Source organism: Psittacula echo, assembly GCF_963264785.1.
Source record: "Psittacula echo genome assembly, chromosome: 8".
Classification (NCBI taxonomy): domain Eukaryota; kingdom Metazoa; phylum Chordata; class Aves; order Psittaciformes; family Psittacidae; genus Psittacula; species Psittacula echo.
Genome location: NC_137744.1, coordinates 24,282,465 through 24,304,086, shown reverse-complemented (window position 1 = coordinate 24,304,086; position 21,622 = coordinate 24,282,465). Strand labels below are relative to the sequence as shown.

General features: G+C 61.0%; 1 protein-coding gene across 6 annotated transcripts in view; it reads right to left on the bottom strand.

Moving 5' to 3' along the window:
• Positions 1–862: 862 nt before the first annotated feature.
• The window catches only part of DLG3 (discs large MAGUK scaffold protein 3), a gene marked incomplete at both ends in the record, with an annotated part of 45,877 nt that continues 25,117 nt past the window's right edge, over positions 863–21,622 (bottom strand). Inside the window, 17 exons of one of the 6 annotated variants that reach the window (XM_080625072.1) lie at positions 863–969; positions 2,337–2,428; positions 3,053–3,162; positions 3,393–3,565; positions 3,674–3,775; positions 4,396–4,446; positions 4,952–4,993; positions 7,416–7,515; positions 8,088–8,163; positions 8,792–8,968; positions 12,429–12,543; positions 17,234–17,336; positions 17,589–17,745; positions 19,918–20,077; positions 20,214–20,358; positions 20,734–20,870; positions 21,199–21,368. In XM_080625072.1, coding sequence (XP_080481198.1) covers positions 863–969; positions 2,337–2,428; positions 3,053–3,162; positions 3,393–3,565; positions 3,674–3,775; positions 4,396–4,446; positions 4,952–4,993; positions 7,416–7,515; positions 8,088–8,163; positions 8,792–8,968; positions 12,429–12,543; positions 17,234–17,336; positions 17,589–17,745; positions 19,918–20,077; positions 20,214–20,358; positions 20,734–20,870; positions 21,199–21,368 — 2,017 coding nt within the window. Of the gene's footprint in view, positions 970–2,336; positions 2,429–3,052; positions 3,163–3,392; positions 3,566–3,673; positions 3,776–4,395; positions 4,447–4,951; positions 4,994–5,876; positions 5,923–7,415; positions 7,516–8,087; positions 8,164–8,791; positions 8,969–12,428; positions 12,544–17,233; positions 17,337–17,588; positions 17,746–19,917; positions 20,078–20,213; positions 20,359–20,733; positions 20,871–21,198; positions 21,369–21,622 lie in introns of those variants that run through there. The other 5 variants (XM_080625073.1, XM_080625075.1, XM_080625074.1 and 2 more) reach the window with 5 other exon arrangements.

Here is a 21,622-nt window from a genome sequence, read left to right as displayed (position 1 = left end):
ACCAAAAGGAAACCTCTCATGCAAACACGTACGTGGTGTGGAAAACAATGTGCAATTTAATATGTAGCATCATCCATTCCCTTGCTGGGGCCGGCTCCGCAGCAGCTGCTCCTCGCGGTGCTGCTCTGCACCCCCAGCCCTGAGAGCCGAGGGCGAGGGATGGACCCGGCCTGGCTGGAGCCACCTTCGAGGCGCCCGGGACCAGCTGAGCTCCTCCTGCCCACGGGGACTCCCCTCACCCAGGGCTGGGGCACAGGAGCCCAGAGCTCCTTGCAACAACGCGGTACCTTTCACGAGAGGTCCCTCCGGTTTCCTAGTCCACGTCCATATATATATATAATATATATATAATATCTCTCTCTATATTATATATAAATTACATATACAGATAAATAAAATGCTTTCTGCTGCCTTTCTGTCGCACTGTTCAGAGCTGCCCGACAGTCACACTTGGAAAAATGCCCCTGGAGCTCTGATACTAGCTCATGTGCTCAGAGTCCATCGCTTCTCTTGTTCCTTACGTTCCTTACGTTAGTCCTCAGCCACCTCCTCCCATGTCGATTCTTGATTTAATAATAATAATAATAATAATAATAATAGTAATAAAAAACGACCTTGAATGGGTTCTCATCTGTCTCTAATGGAGCAGTGGGAAGGTCCATGCAGGAACAGCGGGAACAGTCACGTGATGAATGAGATGAGTTCATCCCAACAAAAGAAACAGGACTAGAAAACTCAATTTTGCGACGATCTAAAAAAGGGGCAGGAATAGTTTTCATATCCCCCCCCTCGGGGCAGAGGGCTCGGGTGAGGTGGGACTTGAGAGATCTTCTGCTCGCAGGGAAGCAGGAGGGGGACATCTTCAGAGTTTCTCTGGGGACGGGACCCAGATGTAGTGCCCGGATTGGTCCTCAATGATCTGTTTGATTTTGCTGTAGATCTCTTCAAGAGAGTCTCCTTGTACAATGGCTGGAGAGGAGAGAACAAGCAAGATCTTGAGCATCCGGCAGCACCTTCCCCACCACCAGCCAAAGGAAGGGCTTTTGCAGGGGGTAGCTACAGGGTGAGCCGGGCAGCGAAGGGGCTGGCTGGTGCTGGCGTGGCCAACGAGTGAATGAACAACCCGCACCAGAGGAGCTGGGATGGGTGCACGCCGCTGCCAAGGGTTAACCCAGCGTGTCCAAGGGGATTAGCAAGAGCTGATCCCGCTGCAGAGCACTCCCGGGAAGGGCTCTCCACAGCAGGCAGTCAATCAGCTTGGCAAAGGGTGCCAGGGGACTGGAGCCCTCGCATGGATTAGCCCATGTGTGTGCCCCGAGGGGCCGGGGCTGTCCCTCCCCTGCAGCCTCTGCTGAGGGCTCCTCCTGTTTGCTGCTTCCTCTGCAGCCAGGTGGGAATCGCAGTGCTCTCTGGCTGGAAAGGGCATTGTGTGGCTGGGAACTCGCACAAAGACCAGCAACAGTCCCACTGCTTAGTACGGGCTCAACACAAAGCACTTCACTGTGCTGCCTACAAGGGAGGAAGATGCACATATAATCACAGAATGGTTTGGGTAGGAGGGGACCACAGCTTCTCTGGGCACTCTGTGCCAGCACCTCACCACCCTCACAGGGAAGAACTTCTGCCTTTTATCTAACTTAAATCTCCCGTTTCAGTTTGAACCCATCACCACTTGTCCTGTCCTTTCCAACACAAACCAGGCTGGGATTCTATGAAACAGTTACTGCACTGGAGGAAAGGTGACAGATCAGTGTCTGCCCCTCTCCCTGCCCTGTTCACATCTAATCATGTTGCAGATGTTAGTGTCTTAATGCCCAGGGATGTCTGTGCCATGAGCCACTCGCCTCTGCAGGCACAAAGTGCCAGGCAGCCCCTCTGCTTCAGAAGCCAGCTGAACTGGCTCTGCTCATGGGAGAGGCTCTGCAGTCACTCGGGGCAGTCTCCACCACGTCACTCGTTTTCTCCTTCCTCTTGCAAATGACACTTTTCTCTTCTGAAAACCCCTTTCCCCTGTGCAGGGAGCTCTGTTTCCTGCAGCCCTCAGCCTGTGCTGCCCTCCCCTGCCTGGGGAGGGGGCTTGGGGATGCTGTTAAAGCTGGCACTAAGTGCTCACAGTCTCTGCCTGACTTGTGCCCTCCTCCAGAGCTGGTTTAACTCCTACCCCCTGCTCCCGGAGCTGCCCCTTGGCAGAGCCCTCCTGGCAAAGCGCCCTTTCTGTCCTGCTTCCATGAAGCCGCACGCGTTCCCGTGACCCTGTGGTTGCGACAGTGCCGGCAGGGAGGTCACAGCTGCTGGAACACGAGGCCAATGGACAGGAGCCGGCTCAGGACGCTCACCTGTGAAGTACTCGCCGAACTCCTGCTCCAGCTTCATGGCTTTGTCGAAGACCTTGTTGGCCTGTTCATACGTCTGCCTCCGGTTCATCTCCCTGCCACGGGTGAGAAACCAGCTCAGCTCTCCTCAGTGGGGAGCAGCAGCAAACCCACCCCTGGAGCTGGGGGCCTGGGAACCCCCGGACACCAGGAGCTGCGCAGGGCCCAGAACCCCAAGGCAGGACCCTTCCCCGCACGCTCTTTGCTGCCTTGGCTCCCAACCGCTCTGCCCATCGACAGCCCTCCCGTTCCACCATAGCACACGAGTGGACTCAAACCCAGGCCCCTCGGCACCGGCAGAGTCTCCTCTGATCTCACAGTGCACCTCCAGCGACAGCCTCCCCACAGAGAATACTCCTCTCCTGGCTGTGCTCAGGTTACACCGGGCCACATTTGGGAACATCTTTAGATTTCCCATGGATAATCCTCTCTGGGATGAATGAAATGCTTTAGGCCACAGCAATTCATGGAGCCTGGATGCACCGTGCCATTAGATGTGGAGGGACACCATAGAGACAGCAATGGGCCCAGCTCCTCTTAACAAGGGACAAGTTCAGCACCAGCAGCAACTTCTGCTGCTTTCTAAAGAGCAGAGGCAGCAGAAATGCCAACCCCTGATGTGCCAGAGCTGCTCACCCTGGAGCACAGAACAGAGGCACAGAACATGGCACTGTACTTACATGAGAGCTTCAATGGATTTTGGTTTGATGAAAATGGCAATGGGATAAAGTTGTGCTTGTTGCAACCTCTTGATAGCATTGCCAGACACATCCAGGATGCAGTGCTTCCCCTGGAAAGGAGACAGTCGGGATCAGTGTTTCCCACACAGTCTACTCAGTGCACAAAGCAGCTTGCTCCGATGTGCTTACAAAAGAGAGGACCACAGAGATGAAACACCAGCCCTGAGACAAGAGACAGCTCCCAGTGGCCTTAGGTTCTGCTCACTGAGGGGAGAGGAGGAGAACTGCCAGGCACATCTGGGTTTGGACTGGACATGTCCCGGTCCCACTGGCCACTCACCCGCTCCGCCACTGCCCGCACTGACTGGATGCTGGTCCCGTACAGGTTGTCATTGAACTGCCCAGCCTCTATGAACTTGTTGTCCTGGATGTCCTTCTCCATCTGCTCCCGGGACACCACGAAGTGGTAATCCTGCCCGTCCACCTCGTTGTCACGGCGGGGCCTGGTGGTGTCTGCGCAGAGGGCACCAGGGGTGAGCCTGGCGCGATGCGTGCCCCATGCTCCCGGCCTCCTCCCACCCCTGCTCCCCTCCTGCGGCGCGGGCACGGGCAGGGACTTACGGGGCACGCAGGAGCCGAACTTGTGTGGGAATTCAGAGATGAGGTCGTCGTTGACCCTGTCCTTGGTGGGCCCCAGGATGATCACCGGCCTCGCGTAGTGAACTGCCGATAGGAGCCACAGCCTGAGCCGCGTCCGCCCCGCTCCTGGTCACCACCAACACCTCCCTCCCCTTTGACCCCAGCCACCCGCATGGCCCTGGGCAACGCGCTGGGTCTCCAGGACATGGACCAGCAGAGCTGCTCCGTGGGCAGGAGCCACACAACTGGGTGAGGTTGCCATGGAGCTGGGGGAGCAATGGGAGCCCAAGGCTCTGGTTCAGCTTCTGGCAAGGGAAGGCCACCGAGGCTGGGACCATTGAGCCTGCAGGGATGGAGAATCGAGCAGGGACAACTGCTGAGAGCTCAGGGCGGGGGGAGCTGCTCTGCAGCAGCGACCTGGCCGAGGCAGCACAGGACAACCCTGTCCTCAGCTGGGGACTAAAACCCAGCTCAGGTTCAGCTCTGGATCCCTCCCTTGGTGCTGCGGGGCAGCTCACAAGCACTGTCTGCTGATGACAAAGTGAAAGCCCCACGGGGCGGTGCCGTGCCCGGCCCCTGTTGCACCAACAGAACAGAACCTCCCCTTGTGCTCCCCGGTGTGGTGCTGCTGTGGCGGGGTCAGAGGAGGTGGCACTGGCCCCCCATGCTGGAGCAGGCACACGCAGCTCAGCGCTGGGACTTACTTTCTTGCCGCGTCACTGGCTCGTACGACAGGATGGTGTCCTCTTGTCCTTCTGCAAGAGAGCCGGGGACAGGCAGGTGAGCGCTGCCCAGCCCCAATGCCCCGACCCCCCCGCTGCTGCAGGCTCAGAGCTCATTGGGATGCTCCATCTGCCCTGGTGGATGAGCTGCGGGTATGCAGAGGAGCTGCCAGGGACAGGGCGAGCATTCCCTGCAGCTGGACCCTGCTGCTCTTGTACAGGCTTAGATGCTACATGGCCTATGCTACAGACCTGACCTCTGGCCATTGCTTCCCACAGCAGGCACCATGAGGACCACCATGGATGGGAACCTACCACTGAGCCTTGGAGCAGAGCCCTGAAGCCAGGAGAGCAATGGGCAAGATCCCTCCTGCCCCAAGCCCCTGCTCCTCCTGGCTGCATCATCTGGGTGTCACCAGCAGGAAGGACCAGCCTCTGGGCAAAAACACCACCAGGACAGGACACGATGGAAGTGCCAACACATCACACACACACACACACGTGCAAGGGGCCGGGAGAGCAGGCAGGATGCACTTACTGGAGCTGCTCTCGCTGTCACTGGTGTTGGATGTCACACCCTCTGCAAAGAACCAGAGACACCCCTTCAGAAGGGGCACAGGCAGCAGGCACTCGGCTGCCACCCAGCACACTGACCCCAAACACCCACCCCAGCACCTGCATGGGCATGGGCAGCATCTCCCACCCTTTGCTGGGAAACCAGGGATGTGCAAGGGAACAGTCGGCTACTCCGGGGTGCCAGGAGAGGGCTACCTGGCACATGGGAGCAGCACATCCTGGTGCTGGGCTTCCCAGGCCAAGGGATGGGATGGGAGGGCACAGGGAGGTGCTGCAGGGGGAGCAGGTGCAGCATGCACACAGGGACAGGGAAGGCACAGCTCCATGCCAGCACAGAGGTGGGGAAGAGGGAGCCTACCCCTGGGGCTGGGACTCAAAGAGACAGGACAGTGACAAGAGGGGAGTCTGGGGCTTTGCTTGCTCAGGCTGATCCAGTGCTGCAACTGCCCCACAGGTCTGCTGGCCACTGCCTGCCCTGGACCCGAAACCAGCCGGGAGGACCAAGGGGCTCCTGCCAACACGGCTCTGCAGCTCTGGGTACGTGGTGCCCCAGGGGATGGTAGCAACACTTCCAAACACCATCACTCCCCACTCAGAGCAGACCTGCTGTGGTCACGGCCACCTCCCACCTACACTGGCAGCAGCTCCCCAGCTCCGAGCGCTACAACCAGCAGCCAGCCCAGCCAGGAGCAGAGGAAGCTGAGGAGCAGCGCAGCCCTCGCTGGGCACACTCAGGGCACAGCAGCATCCCAAGCAAATGGCCCCGTCCCTTCCCACGTGCAGCAGCGGCTCCTCCAGCCCCGCAACGTCCCGGGGCAGCGCAGTGCCCAGGCACCACCAGGCATGCCAGCGACGGAGAGAGCGATGCGCATCCAAATTCCACTTACTCAGGTTCTTTGCTCCATAATAATCGTCACTTAACCCAGGGAAGTCCTGATTTCACAGACAGCGAGAAAGGGGAGAGGGGGAAGAGAAGAGAGTGCAGGAGAGGGGAGTCAGAGGGATGGGGGAGACAGAGCCAGACCAGCATTAGTGACAGGAGTGCAGAACGGCCCAGAGCTGCAACTGCAAGTGAGGTTAAGTGTAGTCAGAGCTGACACCATCAGCCTGCTGCCAACGCCTCGCCTCACAGGGCTGGACCCCCCTCCCCACTGAGCCTACCCCTCTGCCAATGACCCCCAAGGGCCACCCTGGGTCTGGGGAGGGCAGAGGGCCACGGCAGCACTGCTGGCACTGAGTGGCTGAGGAGCAGGGCCAGCAGCGGGCGCAGCGGCTCTGTGCCCCCCCGCACAGCCTGCCCTGCAGGGCATGGCGGGGACATGTGTGAGCAGTGCTCACACGGGCTGCGGGGCCATGGGGCAAGGACCCTCTGCTGCAAGCTGGGGTGGGCAGCGGCACAACACGAGGATGGAGCTCACTGTGACATGGGCTGGCAAAGTGCTGCCTGCCCCATCCCTGTGCCGTAAGTCACTGTCCTGCGCTGGCTGAAAGCAGAGCCCCAGCAATCCCCTGCTCCAGCACGGAGCTGGCGGGAGCCCAGGCACGTCCAGGCACTACAAGACACCCAGACACAGAGACTTAACCTCTACCACAGGCCAGAAGCTCTTGCTGGCTGCTAAGCTCACTGGAAGCCAGTGCCAGCCTGGCACGGGCAGCAGAGAGAATTGGGCAGCCCCTGGAGCAGCCCAACATCAACCTCCTGCTTCTGCATCACATGCAGGAGAGCCACTGGTGTGCAGGGGATGTGCTCACTGCGCTGGCACCGGGGCAGAGCCCGGCTCCTCTGCCCTGAGGTGTGAGGAGCACAGCTCTCCGGGTGCGTGCACAGGGAGCGGATGCAGTTTAGCATCGGGAAGGAGCAGGCACTGGGTTTGGTGAGCAGCCCCAGCGCCGCCAGGGTGGGGGGGAACCTGCCCTCACTGGGATCCCCCGGGTGCTGCCAGGGTCTGCAGCTACCGGAGATGCGCCTCAGCTGCAGGTGAGGTTTTATCCGCGGGGTTTATCCTGAGGGAAGGGCTCTGGGGAGGGGGTGGGGGGTGCAGGTCACTTCTAGGGCAGCTGGGGGCGGGCGGCCGGGACCCCTGCAGCTCCTCAGGCCTGGCAGGGGCAGGAGCAGCTCTGCAGGAGGTGGCAGCTGAGGACAGGAGAGCCCTTGGTGGGCAGAGGGAGGGAGCAGAGCCCGCAGCGGAGGGGAGGGAGGCGTAGCGGGGTCAGGCAGGTGTGAAGTTGAATGAAAGGATGAAGACATTGAACATGAGAGAGAGACAGAGAGTGCCAGCCTGCGGCTGCAGCGTCCGTTCCAGCTCCGCTCCGTCCCTGGTGCCGCACGGCTGCAGAGCAGCCAGGACCCCTGGCTAAGGACACCTCTCCCCCCAAGGCAGGGGACCTGAGGGCTGCATTGCCCTCTCTGGCCAGCTGCTACTTACGTTCCTGTCTGCTGCTCTCCTGGGCCAGGTTCTCTTTGCTCTTGTAAAATGGAAACTTTCGAGAGAGGCGAAAACTCTTTTTACGTTTCGTTTTGATCGACTGAAGAACATGGAGATGGAGGACAGAGAAAACAGCGGTGTTTAACACGGGGGGGAAATTAAAATGAAGAGACGATGAGGAGCAGGGTCTGGGCGGATGCCCTCAATGGAATAATGGAGATTACATGAAAACTGTAATGCAGGAAAAAAATTAAGCATGGAGTAAACATGTGGTAGGGATGCTGGGAAGCCAACAGGCAATGAGCAGCTCTGCAGGGGTAGCCAGGCCATTCTCCCTTCCTTGTCCACTCACAAAGCACTCTGTGTGAGGGGTGAGGGCAGCTGCCTTCACCTGCATGAGCTGCCTGCAGTCAGCCCCTAGCCATGGGCCACAGTGGGACGGGCTCTGCTCCACCACCACTCCAACCAGGGCTTCTTCCCCAGTGCTCACACACGTCCTGGGCTCCTCTGCTCACCCCCTGCAGCCACAGAGGATTCATGACAAGCACATGCAGCTCTGGGGCAGGTTCAGTGCTGCTCTTTGGGATTGCTCCAGCTGCCCCACTGGGAGCTCCGGCTGCCCCCACTAGCTACCAGCTCTGGGTGCCCCACTGAGCCCCACTTGGCACTTACCCTGTTAGACTCAATCATGCCAGTCCTGGCGTGGAACTTCACCGTTTTCAACCGTGCTCTCTCTTTCTTTTCCACCCTGATCAAGGTTAAAGGGCAAAAAAGCTGCTAGTCCCACATGGGCATCCTCTGTGTTGCCCACTTGGCTCCCCTGATGGCTCTGCGCACGCTCGGGTGGTGGCCCTATTGACAAAGGGCAGCTCCTTCCCTGAGAGGGATGGATGTGGAGCTGCTACCTGGAGTCTGGCCAAGACCAGTGTCTGCGGGAGCAGGAATGAGGACAAGCCAGGCTTCCTATGAGGGACGGATGGAGGACAGAGGTGGGTCTGGCACTGCAGACCTGAAGGCAATGGCAGCCAGTTCCTCTGCTCCCTGTGACTTCCTACCCCATGGGACGTGGCTTGCAGAGCCAGGCAGGTTGTCAGAGGATGCAAGGAGCAGCCTGAGTTTGTGACTTTGCCCTCACTTGGAGCCCCAGCCTGGCCAACACCGGCTCTCCATCCCCACAAGGACCGCAGTGGGGGCTGCGTGCTTCCCTCCTCCCCTGGCGTCTCCCTCAGCTTTAGAGAACCCCTGCACACAGCCCCAGCCTGCAGCCAGGGTGCCCTCAGGCTGGGACCACAGCAAGATCCCACCCTGAGCAGAGCCCCGAGGGCTGCAGGGCTCCCGGAGGCATCGGTGTGACCGCTCCTGCTGACAGAACTCACCTCTTCTTGCTGGGGATGACCCCGATCTGCTCGCTCTCGCCGTGCGGAGTGACCAGCCTGGCTTGCCACCACTCGTCATCAGAGGCGTTGATGACGTGCAGGATGTCCCCATAGGAGAAGCTGAGCCCCTGGCTGGGCAAGCAACTGTCCCGGGTCCGGTCATAGTCAAACAGGGCTCTGCAGAGGAGCAGATCACAGAATCATGGGAAGGTTGAGTGCTGAAGGGACCTTAAAGCTCCTCCAGTTCCAACCCCTGCCACAGGCAGGGACCCCTTCCACTGGAGCAGCTTGCTCCAAGCCCCTGTGTCCAACCTGGCCTTGAACACTGCCAGGGATGGGGCAGCCACAGCTTCTCTGGGCACCCTGTGCCAGCGCCTCAGCACCCTCACAGGGAAGAGCTTCTGCCTAAGAGCTCATCTCAGTCTCCCCTCTGGCAGGTTCAAGCCATTCCCCTTGGCCTGTCCCTACAGGCCCTTGTCCAAAGCCCCTCTCCAGGGATATGTCCAGAGATACATTAGTCCTGAGCCCAGGAACACAGCTGAGGGTATATATATATGTGCTTCCACAACTGATCCTTTTCAGACCCCCAAGTACTTCCCCCAAGAACAGTTTATTTAGTTTAAAATTATCTCCAGTATTAAACCAACCAGCCTCAGAAAAGGTTTATTTTTGGTTTCTAACTCCAGGAGCACTAACAGCCTCCCTGCACAGGCTCCATCGCACGCCCCACCGCAGCTCACACGCACAAGCTGCTCTCGGGGGTTTCACATGTAATTCATTTCTCTAATGTCAGATCTCAGTGTCTGCTTTGCAATAGCAACTTCGCAACAAGGCAAACCAAGGGAACAGTCACTACAAGCACCACTGCAGACAGCGCAATCCCTCTGTTTCCTCCTGGGACACCGGCTCCGCTTGCCTCCAGTCCAGCATGAGCCCAGGCTCCACAGACACTGGCTGGCTGCTGCCTTAATGCTGGCACTAATGAGCCTTCCTCAGCCAGGAGGGATAGCCTCTGCTGTGCTCACTGGACTCGTAAGGGGGCCTGAAAGCACACGGTGCAAAGGGGAGGACGAGGGACCCTGTGTCACGTTCTGTGGAGGGCACTTCTTCAGGTCCAATCCCTGCTCCAGTGCCGCCAGGGGAGCGCTGAGCAATGGAACCTTTTAGGCGTCTTGGGACTGTTCAATGTTCAGTGCAGCCAGTCTTAAATGGGGAGGAGAAGAGGGGCTGCTCCTTGGCTTGGGGAAGGTTCTTTGGACAAGACCTGATGCAGCCCCATGTCCACATACATCCAGCCACCAGCTCACTCCCCCTCTCCCAGCTTGCTCAGGGCTGGGGCAGCTCTCGTGCTCAGACCCTCCGCACCCAAGCGCCGCAGGGTGCTTTGCTGGAGGGAAGCAACCCTCGCAGGCAGCTCCTGGCCAAAAGATAAGGTTGTGCATGGCCGGGAGGCCCCTGCGAGGCCAGAGCCAGGAAGCAAAGCACGAGCCAAGGCCCCGGGAACTGGTCAGGCCGGTTCCGAGCAGGCTGGCTGCAGGGCGCCTGCTCACACCCTGTCCTGCAGAGCAGCGCTGGCCCCACACCTCCTGCCTCCTCCGCCAGCAGCCACCCGCATCCCAGGGCAGCACAGCAAGGTCTGTGCAGGGGTCATGCCCCTGCAAAGCTGATGCACAAAGCATTCGCTTCCCCAAGGCACAATGCTCCTGGAGACAAGACCCAGACCATGTCAGCACCCAGGATGCGCTGTGCCTGGATGCTCCCTGCGGCACACAGGGTGCAAGGGCCAGGCAGCAGCATGGTTGCTCTGCTCTGCTCGCAGCACATACAAGCAGCCAGGAGAGCAGACGGTTTGGCTGGAGGGCAGCGGAGCAGCGCCAGGGACTCCCACAGCACCCTCCTGGTGCCCAGGCACAATGCCCACCTCACCCCATCCCCACGCGGCACGGCCCCAGTGCCAGCGGGCTCTGCTCTGCTGCGGCACAGGCAGCAGCATTGAACCTGCCTCATCCCTGCCTGTGCTGTGCTGCTGCAGCTCCAGAGCACACCGCGAGCACCGGCACCCGCAGTCGGCTCCAGCAGCACCGGGGGTGCCCAGCTCCGGCACGCAGGGTGCCACAGAGCGGCGCGGGGCTGACTCAAGCAGTTCTGTCCTGTAATTGGTGTCCTGGCCACGGCGCAGCAGCAAAGCAGGTTTCGGGTAAACTGTGCTCGAAACCACCCCGCCCAGGGGAGCCGGGCAGCCCAGGCACGGCAGGGAGCACCAGCACCCTGCAGGGTGCGCAGCCACTGAGACCAGGAGGGATGGGAAGGACCATGCTGGGGTAAAGCTCTCCCCTGGGATCACCCCCTCAGCAAGGCACTGCCCAGCCTCCGTCTGAAGCTGTACATGAGGGGGATGCAGTGCTGGGGAGACCATCAAAGCCACATGGAGGGATGCACCAAGAGATGCAAGGTGCTATGAGCAGCCTGGAGGCAGCGGGAGCTCTCTGGCTCACAGGCATGCCCCAATCCACACAGCACACACGCAGGCAGGGAACAGAAGCCTCACAGACTCCATCAGGCTGGACTCAGCCTAAACCCTGCTCCACCCACAAGGCTGCTCATGAGACAGCAGGGGAGCAAGGACAGGACTAACGAGATGATGTTTACTCAGCATGGTACCCGGTTCATTGCGCACCCCCAGCACAGAGCCCTCAGATGCTAAAAGAAGCAAAATGCCTGCAAAGCCCCACAGGAAGTGGTGAATTGCAGGAATCCAGAGCTGCAGCTCTCCCCTCCTGCCAGAACAGGCTTGCACTAGGTCCAGCAACAGCCTGAAGCCCCTCTGCATGGAGCACCCAGCCATGCAGTGGGAGATGCAGGCTGAGGCTGATGCTGCCCCATCCCTTGTCACCCTTCTCACAGGAAAGAAGAGGCATCCCCTGTGACTGCCAGCCCCCACCCGCAACAGGCTGGGCAGAGGAGGGTTTACAGGATTACTTTAATTACCCAGTTAGAATTACTCATTAGCTGCCACCTCACTTGTGCTGGTGGCAGGAGGCAGGCAGCGAGCAGGGTGCAGGATGCAGCAGTCAGAGCTGCTCGACCGCTGCCTGCCCTGCGTCTGGCTCTGCACCAAGCGCGCATTGAGGGCTCAGAGCAATAATCCTCCTAAGAGCTCATCTCCCCTCTTGCCAGATCCTGCTGCAGGAATGGTGGGAGGAGATAGGGAGAAGCCTGTTACAGGGAGTGATTCGAGGAGAGGGCCCCAGATGCTGCCTCAAGCTGCGTGGGGCAGAAGCAGCATTGGATGCCCAGTCTTCCCATTTCCCAGTGGTCCCCAGTGGGTCAGCCTGGCCAGCAGCTGCCCAGGGCTCTGTAGAGACACCAGCACTTCCCAAAGCAGAGCAGCCCTCAGAAGAGGCTCTCCAGTGCAGAGCACCCAGTCCCAGCAAACCAGTGCAGAAGCATTGCTCTCCTTGCTGCACCCTCTGGGCCCCTCAATGCACCTATCGCACTTGCTTCCTTGGCCTCTGAGACACTTGCCCAAAGGTTGAACCATCTCATCCTGCATCCTGCACGGTGGGGATGCACGCACCATCTCACCCGCCTTTGGCTGCCTGGAGCAAGGGGGGAGGCAGGAGGGGCTGAGCCTTACCGGACATAGAGAGATCTCTTCTCGCTGGTCCGGAGCGAGCCAGAGCCGGAGCTCATGCTGCTGTTCATCATCTGCTCCCTCAGGTCGTGGATCTTCGACTCGAAGCGGCTGTACTCTGCAGGGAGGGAGGAGGGGTCAGTGCAGGCAGCAGCTGCCCCCATATCGGCGAGTGCCGACAGAGGCCATTCGAGCCCCTCCATGGGCATCTCCCCATGAGCCTGTGCCTGCCCCTGCATGACGCCAAAGAGGCCGCAGCACTCCAGGAGAGTCCAGGCACTGCATCAGGACCCAAACCCTGGCAGGAGCAGCTCAGGCCAGGGGTGCCGAGCCCTCCACCACCACAGCAAGCAAGCACCAGGCAGGGCTCCGCAAGCCACTGACCCACAGAGCAGTTCAAACCCTGCAGAGACAAAAGAGACGCTTCCCCCCTGCCGCAGGACCCAGTCACCCTCTGGCTGCAGCAGCACGGCACAACCACAGCATTCACAACCACCTCTGCCCAGCAGCCACGGGCAGGGAGGAAGCAGAGCACGGGCCTGGCCCATGGGAGGGGAGCAGGGAGAAGGAATTCACCTTTTCCTCCTACATCCCCGTGGCAGAGACCCAGAAGGAGCCAGGACCCTCTGGAAGCTGTTGCTGGGCGCCTGGATGGGAGCAGCCTCCACGCCGGCGCCTGCAGCCGCGCCAGCCCGACCTTCAGCCTGTGTAAAGGTCGGGCTGAGGGTGGAGGCACCAGCTCTGCTTCCCCGGGGCCGGCCAGGGAACGCTTGCTGAGCATGGAGCAGCCCAGGGTGGCTGCGGGCACCAGCACAGCCCAGCCGGCACCGGGTCCCTTGAGGCTGCTGCCTGAGCATCCCATGGCTCCAGCCCCACGTCCCAGCGAGGGGACCGGCCTCATCCCTGCTGTAAGACTTGCCTAGAGAAGCCTTGTCCACAGCCCAAGGGCTCGGCTGTGGTCCGGAGGCAGGAGCTGAGCGGCTCAGGGGCAGAGACAAGTGCTCGGAGCCCCAGCAGAGGGGCTGGGCTCGCGGCTGCCGGGCCTACAGCAGCTGCACCCCGCAGAGCAACAGCGCGGCTAAGGAATGCGCTGTGGGCTGTGCTTGAGAGCCAGCCCCTGCTTCCGGCCCCTCCAGCCCTCACCCTTACAGCCAGACCTGCCTGAGCGTCCGCCTCCTGCACCCGACCCACAGAGACCCATTTCTGCTTCAAGACTGGAAACAGCCCAGCTGGATGACAGCCACAGAACCTGCCCAGCAGACAGGCTCCACGGGAAGCCCCTTCCCTGCCATGAGATGTCAGGGGTGCCACACACTGAGCAGGGTCACCAGACCCCAGCCACCCCATGAGCATCCACTGCCCGGCCGGCCTCCCTGCCGAGGAGGAAACAGAAGTGGCCAGGCACAGGCAAGGCTTCTTTTACAGGCAAAGGGAAGTGCGACACCAAAGCAGCAGCAGGGTTTGATGGAACTCCTGGCAGGGGAGGCGAGATTCACTTCACACCTCTCACCTCACACAGGGGTGACCAGAGCATCTGCAGCAGAGCTCATCCTGCCCTAGGATGTCCCACATCCCAGAGGAGCATGCTCTAGAAGTAGGTACAGCTGGACACAGGGGCTGCTCTGGTTTTATCCTCCAGAGAGCAAAGGGTCTCTGAGGAAGGGTCTCCAAGGAGTTCCCAACCTGTGCTTGCTCCGACTGCGGAGGGCACAGGACAGCGCAGCCAGCCCCGAAAGCAAACCCCAGCATGGGGGAGGCAGAGCTACCCCAGCAGCAAGTACGGGATGCTCCTCGCTGCCACCACCCCTTATCCGCACACTGGAGCAGCCTCCAAGCAGTCACCAGCAGATAAACCCCAGCAAGCAGCGCTCCTGCCTCTGCTCCCTGGCTCACAGCCTCTTTGCCTCCACGGCCTGGAAGGAGATGTCCTGCAGAGGTGAGGCAGGGCTGATTCCCACCTCCTCGGCATTCCCACAGGACCCAGGAGCTGGACGTGCTCAGGACACACTTATCGAGACCGACAAATATGCAGCAGGTGACCGGGTGCCTCTTGCAGCGGTGCCACGGCGGCTCCGTGCCACGTGCCAGGAGGGATGGGACGCAGGCTGCGCCCACTGGGCAGCTCCATAAAAACCCTGCTCCACCCTCAGCCACTCTGCACTGCCCAGGTTGCAGATGGACTGATCCAGCACAGCGCTTGGAGCAAGCTGCTCCAGTGGAAGGTGTCCCTGCCCGTGGCAGCGGTTGGAGCCGGAGGGGGTGTAAGGTCCCTTCCAACACAAACCATTCTATGATGAAGCCTCACGCCCATGCCCAGCTCTCTCAGGTGTACAACACGCCTGCCCATGGCCAGGCTGTCAGCATTGCCCAGGGATGCCTGGCCACAGGCTCCACCTGCGTACACTACCCCAGCTCCGTCCTTCCCCCCAGCATAGCATTTCCCCACCCCAAACCCACACACCTTGCTGCTGTGGGGTTAAAGTACAGACATCACCCTGCACGGGGCATGCGTGTGCAGGCATAGGCTCATGGATGGGTAGGGTTTGAGAGTGCAGCATGGCCATGGGGAAAGCTTGGAGGCTCTAAGAAGCCACTGCATGGTCCTGACACTTCCCTTTGAGAGGCTGCTCAGAGAAATACTGTCCTGCAAGTTTTTCTCTTCTCAGGTGAGGAATACCAAGGCTCTATGAGGCACGAGGAGAGGGAATTGCCAAACACAAGAAGTTGTGGTAGTGGCAGGTAAAGGTCAGAGAGAGAAGTGGTCAGAGAGAGAAGTGCTCACAACTGCTCAGAGACACTGTCACAGGGAGCAGCCTGCTCCTCCTTGATGGCCTGCAGCAGCAGCCAGAGGCTCTGCACCAGGCAGGATGCAGCCCCTCTTTCTGTCCTTCCCTGGTTTTGTCTTTGCTTGCTTCCCCTCCTAGTACCTGCCACAGGGAGGTCTCATTCCCCAAGACCTGTGCAAGCAGGTTCTCTGCTCCCTCAGGACCCGAGAAGTCAGATGCAGAGCACTTGTGCACTCACAGAGTCAACCAGGTTGGAAAAGAGCTTTAAGCTCATCCAGTCCAACCGTTCCCAGCACTGCCAAGGCCACCACTAACCCATGGCACTGAGGGCCTCATCTACACGGTGTGTGAACACCTGTAGGGACGGTGACTCCAGCACTGCCCTGGGCAGCCTGTTCCAATGCCCAACCAGCACCCCACAGGCAAGGCCTGTCTGTGCTCATGTGTAAAGAGACAAGGTGCCATCCTCTGAGAAGTCCTCCCTGCCAGCAAAGGCAAAGCCACTTTCCACCAGCATCTCCTCCTTCTGAGCACTCTATGATCCAGCTCTCCTGCTCTTTTCCACAGACATGATGCGCATAGAAAGGCAAACATTTGGGAGCTCACGTCCCCTCAAAGGGACCCAGCCTCACCTGCTCAAGGGGCTCATACCAGGGAGACTTTCCCTTGGCTCCCAGGCCTCTGAGCCTCCAGAGTGCTGAGGTCACCTCCCAAGACACAACATTCTAAGTGTCACAGCAGCACCACTGCCTCCCGGGAGGGCTGCCCTCAGGGTGCTGCTGCCCGCACGTGTCAAGAGCCATCACGGACCTGGCAAGCCACCAACTACAAAGCACTGACATTTCAGCCGCGGTCTACAGGGGTTTCAAACCGCTTTGTCCTGTTTGACATTTAGGAAGCACTCTTGGTTGGCGTCCTTGCCAAGGCTCGAGTGGCAAAAGGAGCCAGAGATACACAAGCAAGAAGTGCTTCCTGGAAAAAAGAAAGAGAAAAAATCCCCACGCCAAACCAAACCAACCCCACACCCTCAGCACACCCCAAGCGGCACCACGGGCACTATGCCCCAGGGGCCTCTGCCATAGGATGGAGAAGGACCAGCAGGGACAGGGACACGGCAGGCACTGCCCGGACACAAGAGGGGCAGCAGACTGCCCTGGCAGGAGAGGACGAGAGCTGCCGGGGAACAAACCAGTGGGGCCCTGGAGCGACTCGAATCGCTGCACTCAGCACGGCGCCGCTCGGATACAGCAGCGGTGCGGCCGCAGCTCCGGGCCCATCGCCTGTAGGGGCTGTCCCCCGAGACACCCCAGCCCCGACAGCTCCGTGGGTCCGCAGACAGCTGCCAGCTCGGCCCCGCGGCCACGGGCTGCCCCTCGGGGCAGCACCGGCCCCCGGCACCTTTGCGGAGGGAGCTGCAGGCCGGAGGTGGTGACCGGTAGCTCCGGGACCGCACAGCAAGAGGGATGCTCGGAGCAGGGCACGAGCCCGCACCCAGCACCGAGGCGCCGGTCGCAGCGCCGCCGGCCCCGCGGTCACAGCGGGGCGTGCCCAGAGCCCACCGCGCTCCCAGGACGAGGGACGGCGGCCGCACCCGCGATCCCCTCGGGAGCCCCCGCCCCGGGCGCCCAGCGAGGCCAGCGGGACCCAACGGAGCAGCGCCTCGCGGTGCCCCGGGCCCGCCAGACCCCCCCCTGAGCCCCGCCCGCCGCCGCAGCCCCGAGACGGGAGGGGCCGAGCCCGGAGCCGGCGGGGCCGCGCTCACCTGAGCCCCGGAGCCGCCCGGCCGCGCACAAAGCCGCGCACGCACCACCGGCGGGACGCCACCGCCCCGCCCCGCCCCGCCGCGCCGGCCAATCAGCCACAGCCACGCCCCCCAGGCTCCGCCCCTCGCCAATCCGTGCCTCCATCCGGCCTCCCGGCCCGCGCGCCAGCGGACGCCCCGCCCCCTCGTATGCATGCCCCGCCCCCGCCCCCCCACGCCCCACGCCCCGCCCCCCGCCCCGCCCCTTCCGCGATCCGTACCCTCGGGCCGGTACTGAGCCACGATCGTCACCGTCTGCCCCGCGCGCTTCAGCGCCGCCGCCGCCTGCTCGTGGGTCGCGTTGCGGAGGTTGACGCCGTTCACCTGCGGGGACAAAGCGGCTCCGCTGCACCGCAGGGCTCGCACCGCCCGGCACCGCCCCCTGCACCCGCACCGCGGTGCCTCCTCACCGGGGTGAACCCCGGTACCCGCCCCGCCGGGGCAGTGCCCGCTGCGCCGCAGGACAGCTCCCGAGCCGGCCGGTTCCAGCCATGGCACCCAGGGGTCAAACCCACTCTGGCCCTGCCACGCCGTGTCCCGGTGTTCCCGGTGCTGGGGCAGGCTGGGGGCACTCACCGAGAGGATGCGGTCTCCCCTCCGCAGCTCCCCACTGAGGTCGGCCGGGCCTCCGGCCAGGATGAAGGACACGAAGATGCCCTCGCCATCCTCCCCTCCAACGATGTTGAAGCCCAGGCCGGTGGAGCCTTTATGCAGGATGATTTTCCGGGGCTCCCTGGAAGGACAGACGTGGGACAGAGAGACATCAGGTGAGGAGCAGTGAAGCTGGTGACAGGGTCAGCTGTGCCCAGGCTTCCCAGCACACCAGCAGGGATGGATGTGTGATGCAGCCATTGGCACCGAGGAGGTGATGGTATAAACCAGGAGAGGTGTGGGCAATGGCACAAGTGACACGGGACTGAGCACGGATGGAGACAGAGCATCCACTGTGAAATCGTGCACAGGACCATGGGGCTGAGAGGTGGCACCAGATGCTGCAAGCCTGGGCACCGGGAGCAGCGTGGCTGTGCCGGGACAGGGAGGATTGAGCCCCTCTGCACCTCTGCAGCACAACGAGTGTGCCTGCACCCCACACTCCCCATGCCACTGGCCCTGCGTGGCTCAACACAAGTCGTGCATTTTTCGATGGTGACTTAATCCTTTCACAGCTCAAACAACAGGCAGGCGAAGGCAGGAAGGCTGCCTGGAATCACAAAAATCCTGGGAAAAAGAAAAAGCAACTCTGATGGGAACAATGGCAGCTCCCAGCTCAAGCACTGCATTAAAATAAGAAAGACTCGATGCCAGTGCAGGCTGGTGATGACTGCAGCCAACATGACACTGGGGACCATCAGAACACCCACTGTGGTGGGCCGGTGACACACAGAGAAGGAATGGGGCTCAGGCAGCATAAGCAGATCAGGAATCTTGGGGCATAGGATTTGGCTGAGCAGGCAGCACGAAGTCCTGAAGCCTGGCAGTGTGCTCCTGGGTCACTGGAGCAAGAAAACATCCTTTGCAACACGCCAGGCCAGGCTGGGGCATCACTGCTGTCACCTGCACAGATGAGAGAAGGCTTTGGTGCTTTCATGGATGCAGGTAGCAGGATTTACTGCAGGAAACTGGATCCAGGCCTGAAACTCTGCTTCTCCTTCAGGAATGACTGGCAGGAGCCTCCTGGGAGACAGCTCCTTTCCCAGAGGTGTCACTGGTCTTCCTCACACCAATAAGATGCATTTGGACCTCACTGGTCCCAGTGCACAATCTTGGTGATGCATGACCAAAGCAAGCCACTGTGATGAGGCTGTCCTGTGGGGCTCGGTGGGCCACAGGAGGTGTTCAGTGCTGGGATGGGATGGGTGAGGGAAGTGCTGTGCACGAAGGCTGTGAACCTGTCCTCTGTCTGATGGCAGGGGGCTGTGGTGGGGACAGTGGCCGAGCAGTAACAAAAGGGCCCTGGGCACGGCAGCACCATCCTCTAGTGGCTGCCAGCAAGTGCTGCACCAGGGCCGCCACAGAGCCATTGCCGTAGATCCACAGAGTCACAGAATCAACCGGGATGGAAAAGCCCTTTCAGCTCCTCCAGTCCAACCCTTACCAGCACTGCCAAGGCCACCACTAACCCATGGCACTGAGGCCTCGTCTCCACGGGCTGTGAACCCTTGCAGGGACGGTGCCTGCAGCCCTGCCCTGGGCAGCCTGTTCCAATGGCTGAGCACCCTCTGGGGCAGGAATTGTTCCTCAGCTCCATCTAAACCTGCCCTGGTGCAGCTTGAGGCCGGCTCCTCTTGTCCCATCACTTGTTCCTTGGGAGCAGAGCCCAGCCCCACCTCACTACAACCTCCTTTTGCAGAGAGGGAAAGCTGTGGGTCAGGCAAGCAGAGCACAACCAGAGAGGTCTCACTTTCCTGTCCTCAGCACGAAGCTTTGAAGAAGTTTTACTCTGCATTTAGGGTCAGAACAACGTGCTCCTCTCTATTTCCTGGATTCAGGAAACAAACCTGCTCATGCAGCGTAAGTGGTGCTGGTAGGGAAAAGAGGGCTGTGCCTCTGGCAGCCAGTGCAAGGAGGTTTGGGATGCCCTCAGTGAGGGCTCATATCCAGAGCTGTGCTCCCCTGAGCCTTTTGTCCCCAGCACAGCTCAGCTGGGACACAGCTCCAGATATTGTAACACAAGCAAGAGAAGGGAGCTGAATGTGTCTTGCACAGGGCTCAGGGAAGAGCGGGAAGGAGAACGGCTGAGGGACACACAGGGCTGGAGCCCACTGTGGGGCCCCAAGCTCTGCACTGCACACCCACAGACAGGCTTTCAGCTGAGGCTGCACCAGCAGCAGGTCAAGCAGCCAGAGGGGGAAAGAGAGGGAAGGAGAAAGAGCAGAGATTAAGGATGCTCATGCCTGGTACTTACCTGGTGAAGTCATCATCCCCGATCATGTGCCGAGGGATAGGAGAATACCGAGATGGAGTCACCTGCTGCGGGACAGGGTAGGCAGGCTTGCTCTCCATGCTGCCCAGGTAGCCCATACTGGAGTTATGGCTTATGTGGTTGTCAGCCAGTGCTGAGAAGGCTGCGGGAGAGGAGAAGGGCATCAGGAGCAGAAATCCATCCGCAAACGTGGAAGTGGAGACCAGCCCAGCATTGCCCCAGCACGCTCCATCCCCCTGGCCCCGCAGTGCCGCAGCAGTGGCCAGCGCCGTACGTACTGCTGGCGTAGTCGGGGGGCGCGTACATGTCGTTGAGGTGGATGTTGCCGGGCTTGGCCACCTTCAGGTACACCATGTCAGAGGTGTTCTTCAAGGCGGCCACCGCCTCCTCGTGCCGCACGTCCTGCAGGTTCGTGTTGTTCACCTGCCGGAGGGAAGGGGCTGTGTGAGCTGCAGGCAGGGAGCAGGCAGGGGGGCAGGCAGGGGGCAGGCAGGGGGAGTAGGCAGGTGGGCAGGCAGGGAGCAGGCAGGTGGGCAGGCAGGGAGCAGGCAGGGGGGCAGGCAGGGGGAGTAGGCAGGTGGGCAGGCAGGGAGCAGGCAGGGGGGCAGGCAGGGGGCAGGCAGCAGTGGGTAGAAGCAGTTCTCCGCAGTAGCTCTGGAGACGTGGTTCCATCTCCATGGTTTGTCCCCAGCTCACATGTCCCCTGGACTCCGGGCAGAGGCATGAGGCTGCCAGCACAAGGAACGCTGGGTCAGGACCGGCACCACGGCACAGTGAAGGCTGCAGCATGGGGCTTACCGCAAGCAGCCGGTCCCCGATCTGCAGGCGCCCGTCCTTCTGGGCAGCGCCTCCCTCGATGATCTTGGTGATGTAGATGCTGTTGTCCCCGGGGATGTGCTGGTTCCCAATGCCCCCTGCGATGCTGAACCCCAGGCCTTGAGGGAAGTGAGAGGGCAGGTGAGAGACAAGCAGATGGATGGAGCTCTGGGCTGGCACTGCAGCTCCTCTGCCTCACTGCACTTCCCACCCTGCCCCTAACCCAGCAATGGGCCAGCCCAGCCATCATGCACTGCACTGTGGATCTGCCCCCACACCCTGTGCCCCATGGCATCCACCCTACGGCACCCTGCACCATGGCAGTGTCACCTTGCATCCCACATTCCCTGTGGTGCCGCTTTGCACCCCATGGCATCCCACACCAAGGGGTCACCCCACACCATCCCGTGGGGCACCCCAGTCCTGAAAGCGGAGTGAGGGGTTCACCTTTGGGGCCCTTCATCAGGTTGACCTCCATGATGGTCTCTGGTGGGGGCTGCCGGCGGCGCACCACGAGCCGCACCACAGGGCCTGCTTCCTTCAGGGCCTCCACTGCTTTGCTGTGCACCACCTCGGACACGTCCACGTCGTTCACCCGCAGCACGCAGTCGTTCACCCTGCGGGCACAGGGTGGCCCTTGGCTTCCCTGGGGAACCACCAGCCCGAGCCCCCTCCTCCTGACACCTCTGCCACCCGCCTCCATCCACGCACACCCCAGAGATGCTCCAGCTGGCCAGATCCTGACTCCCAGGGTGAAAGGGGGAGGCAGTGGGGCTGGTCCACCCTGATGGAGATGAAAGGTGAAGGGAAAGGCTGGGGTCTGGGGCTACAGAGGGAAGGATGGGAGCAGGAGCCTGGTGCAGGAAGAGGA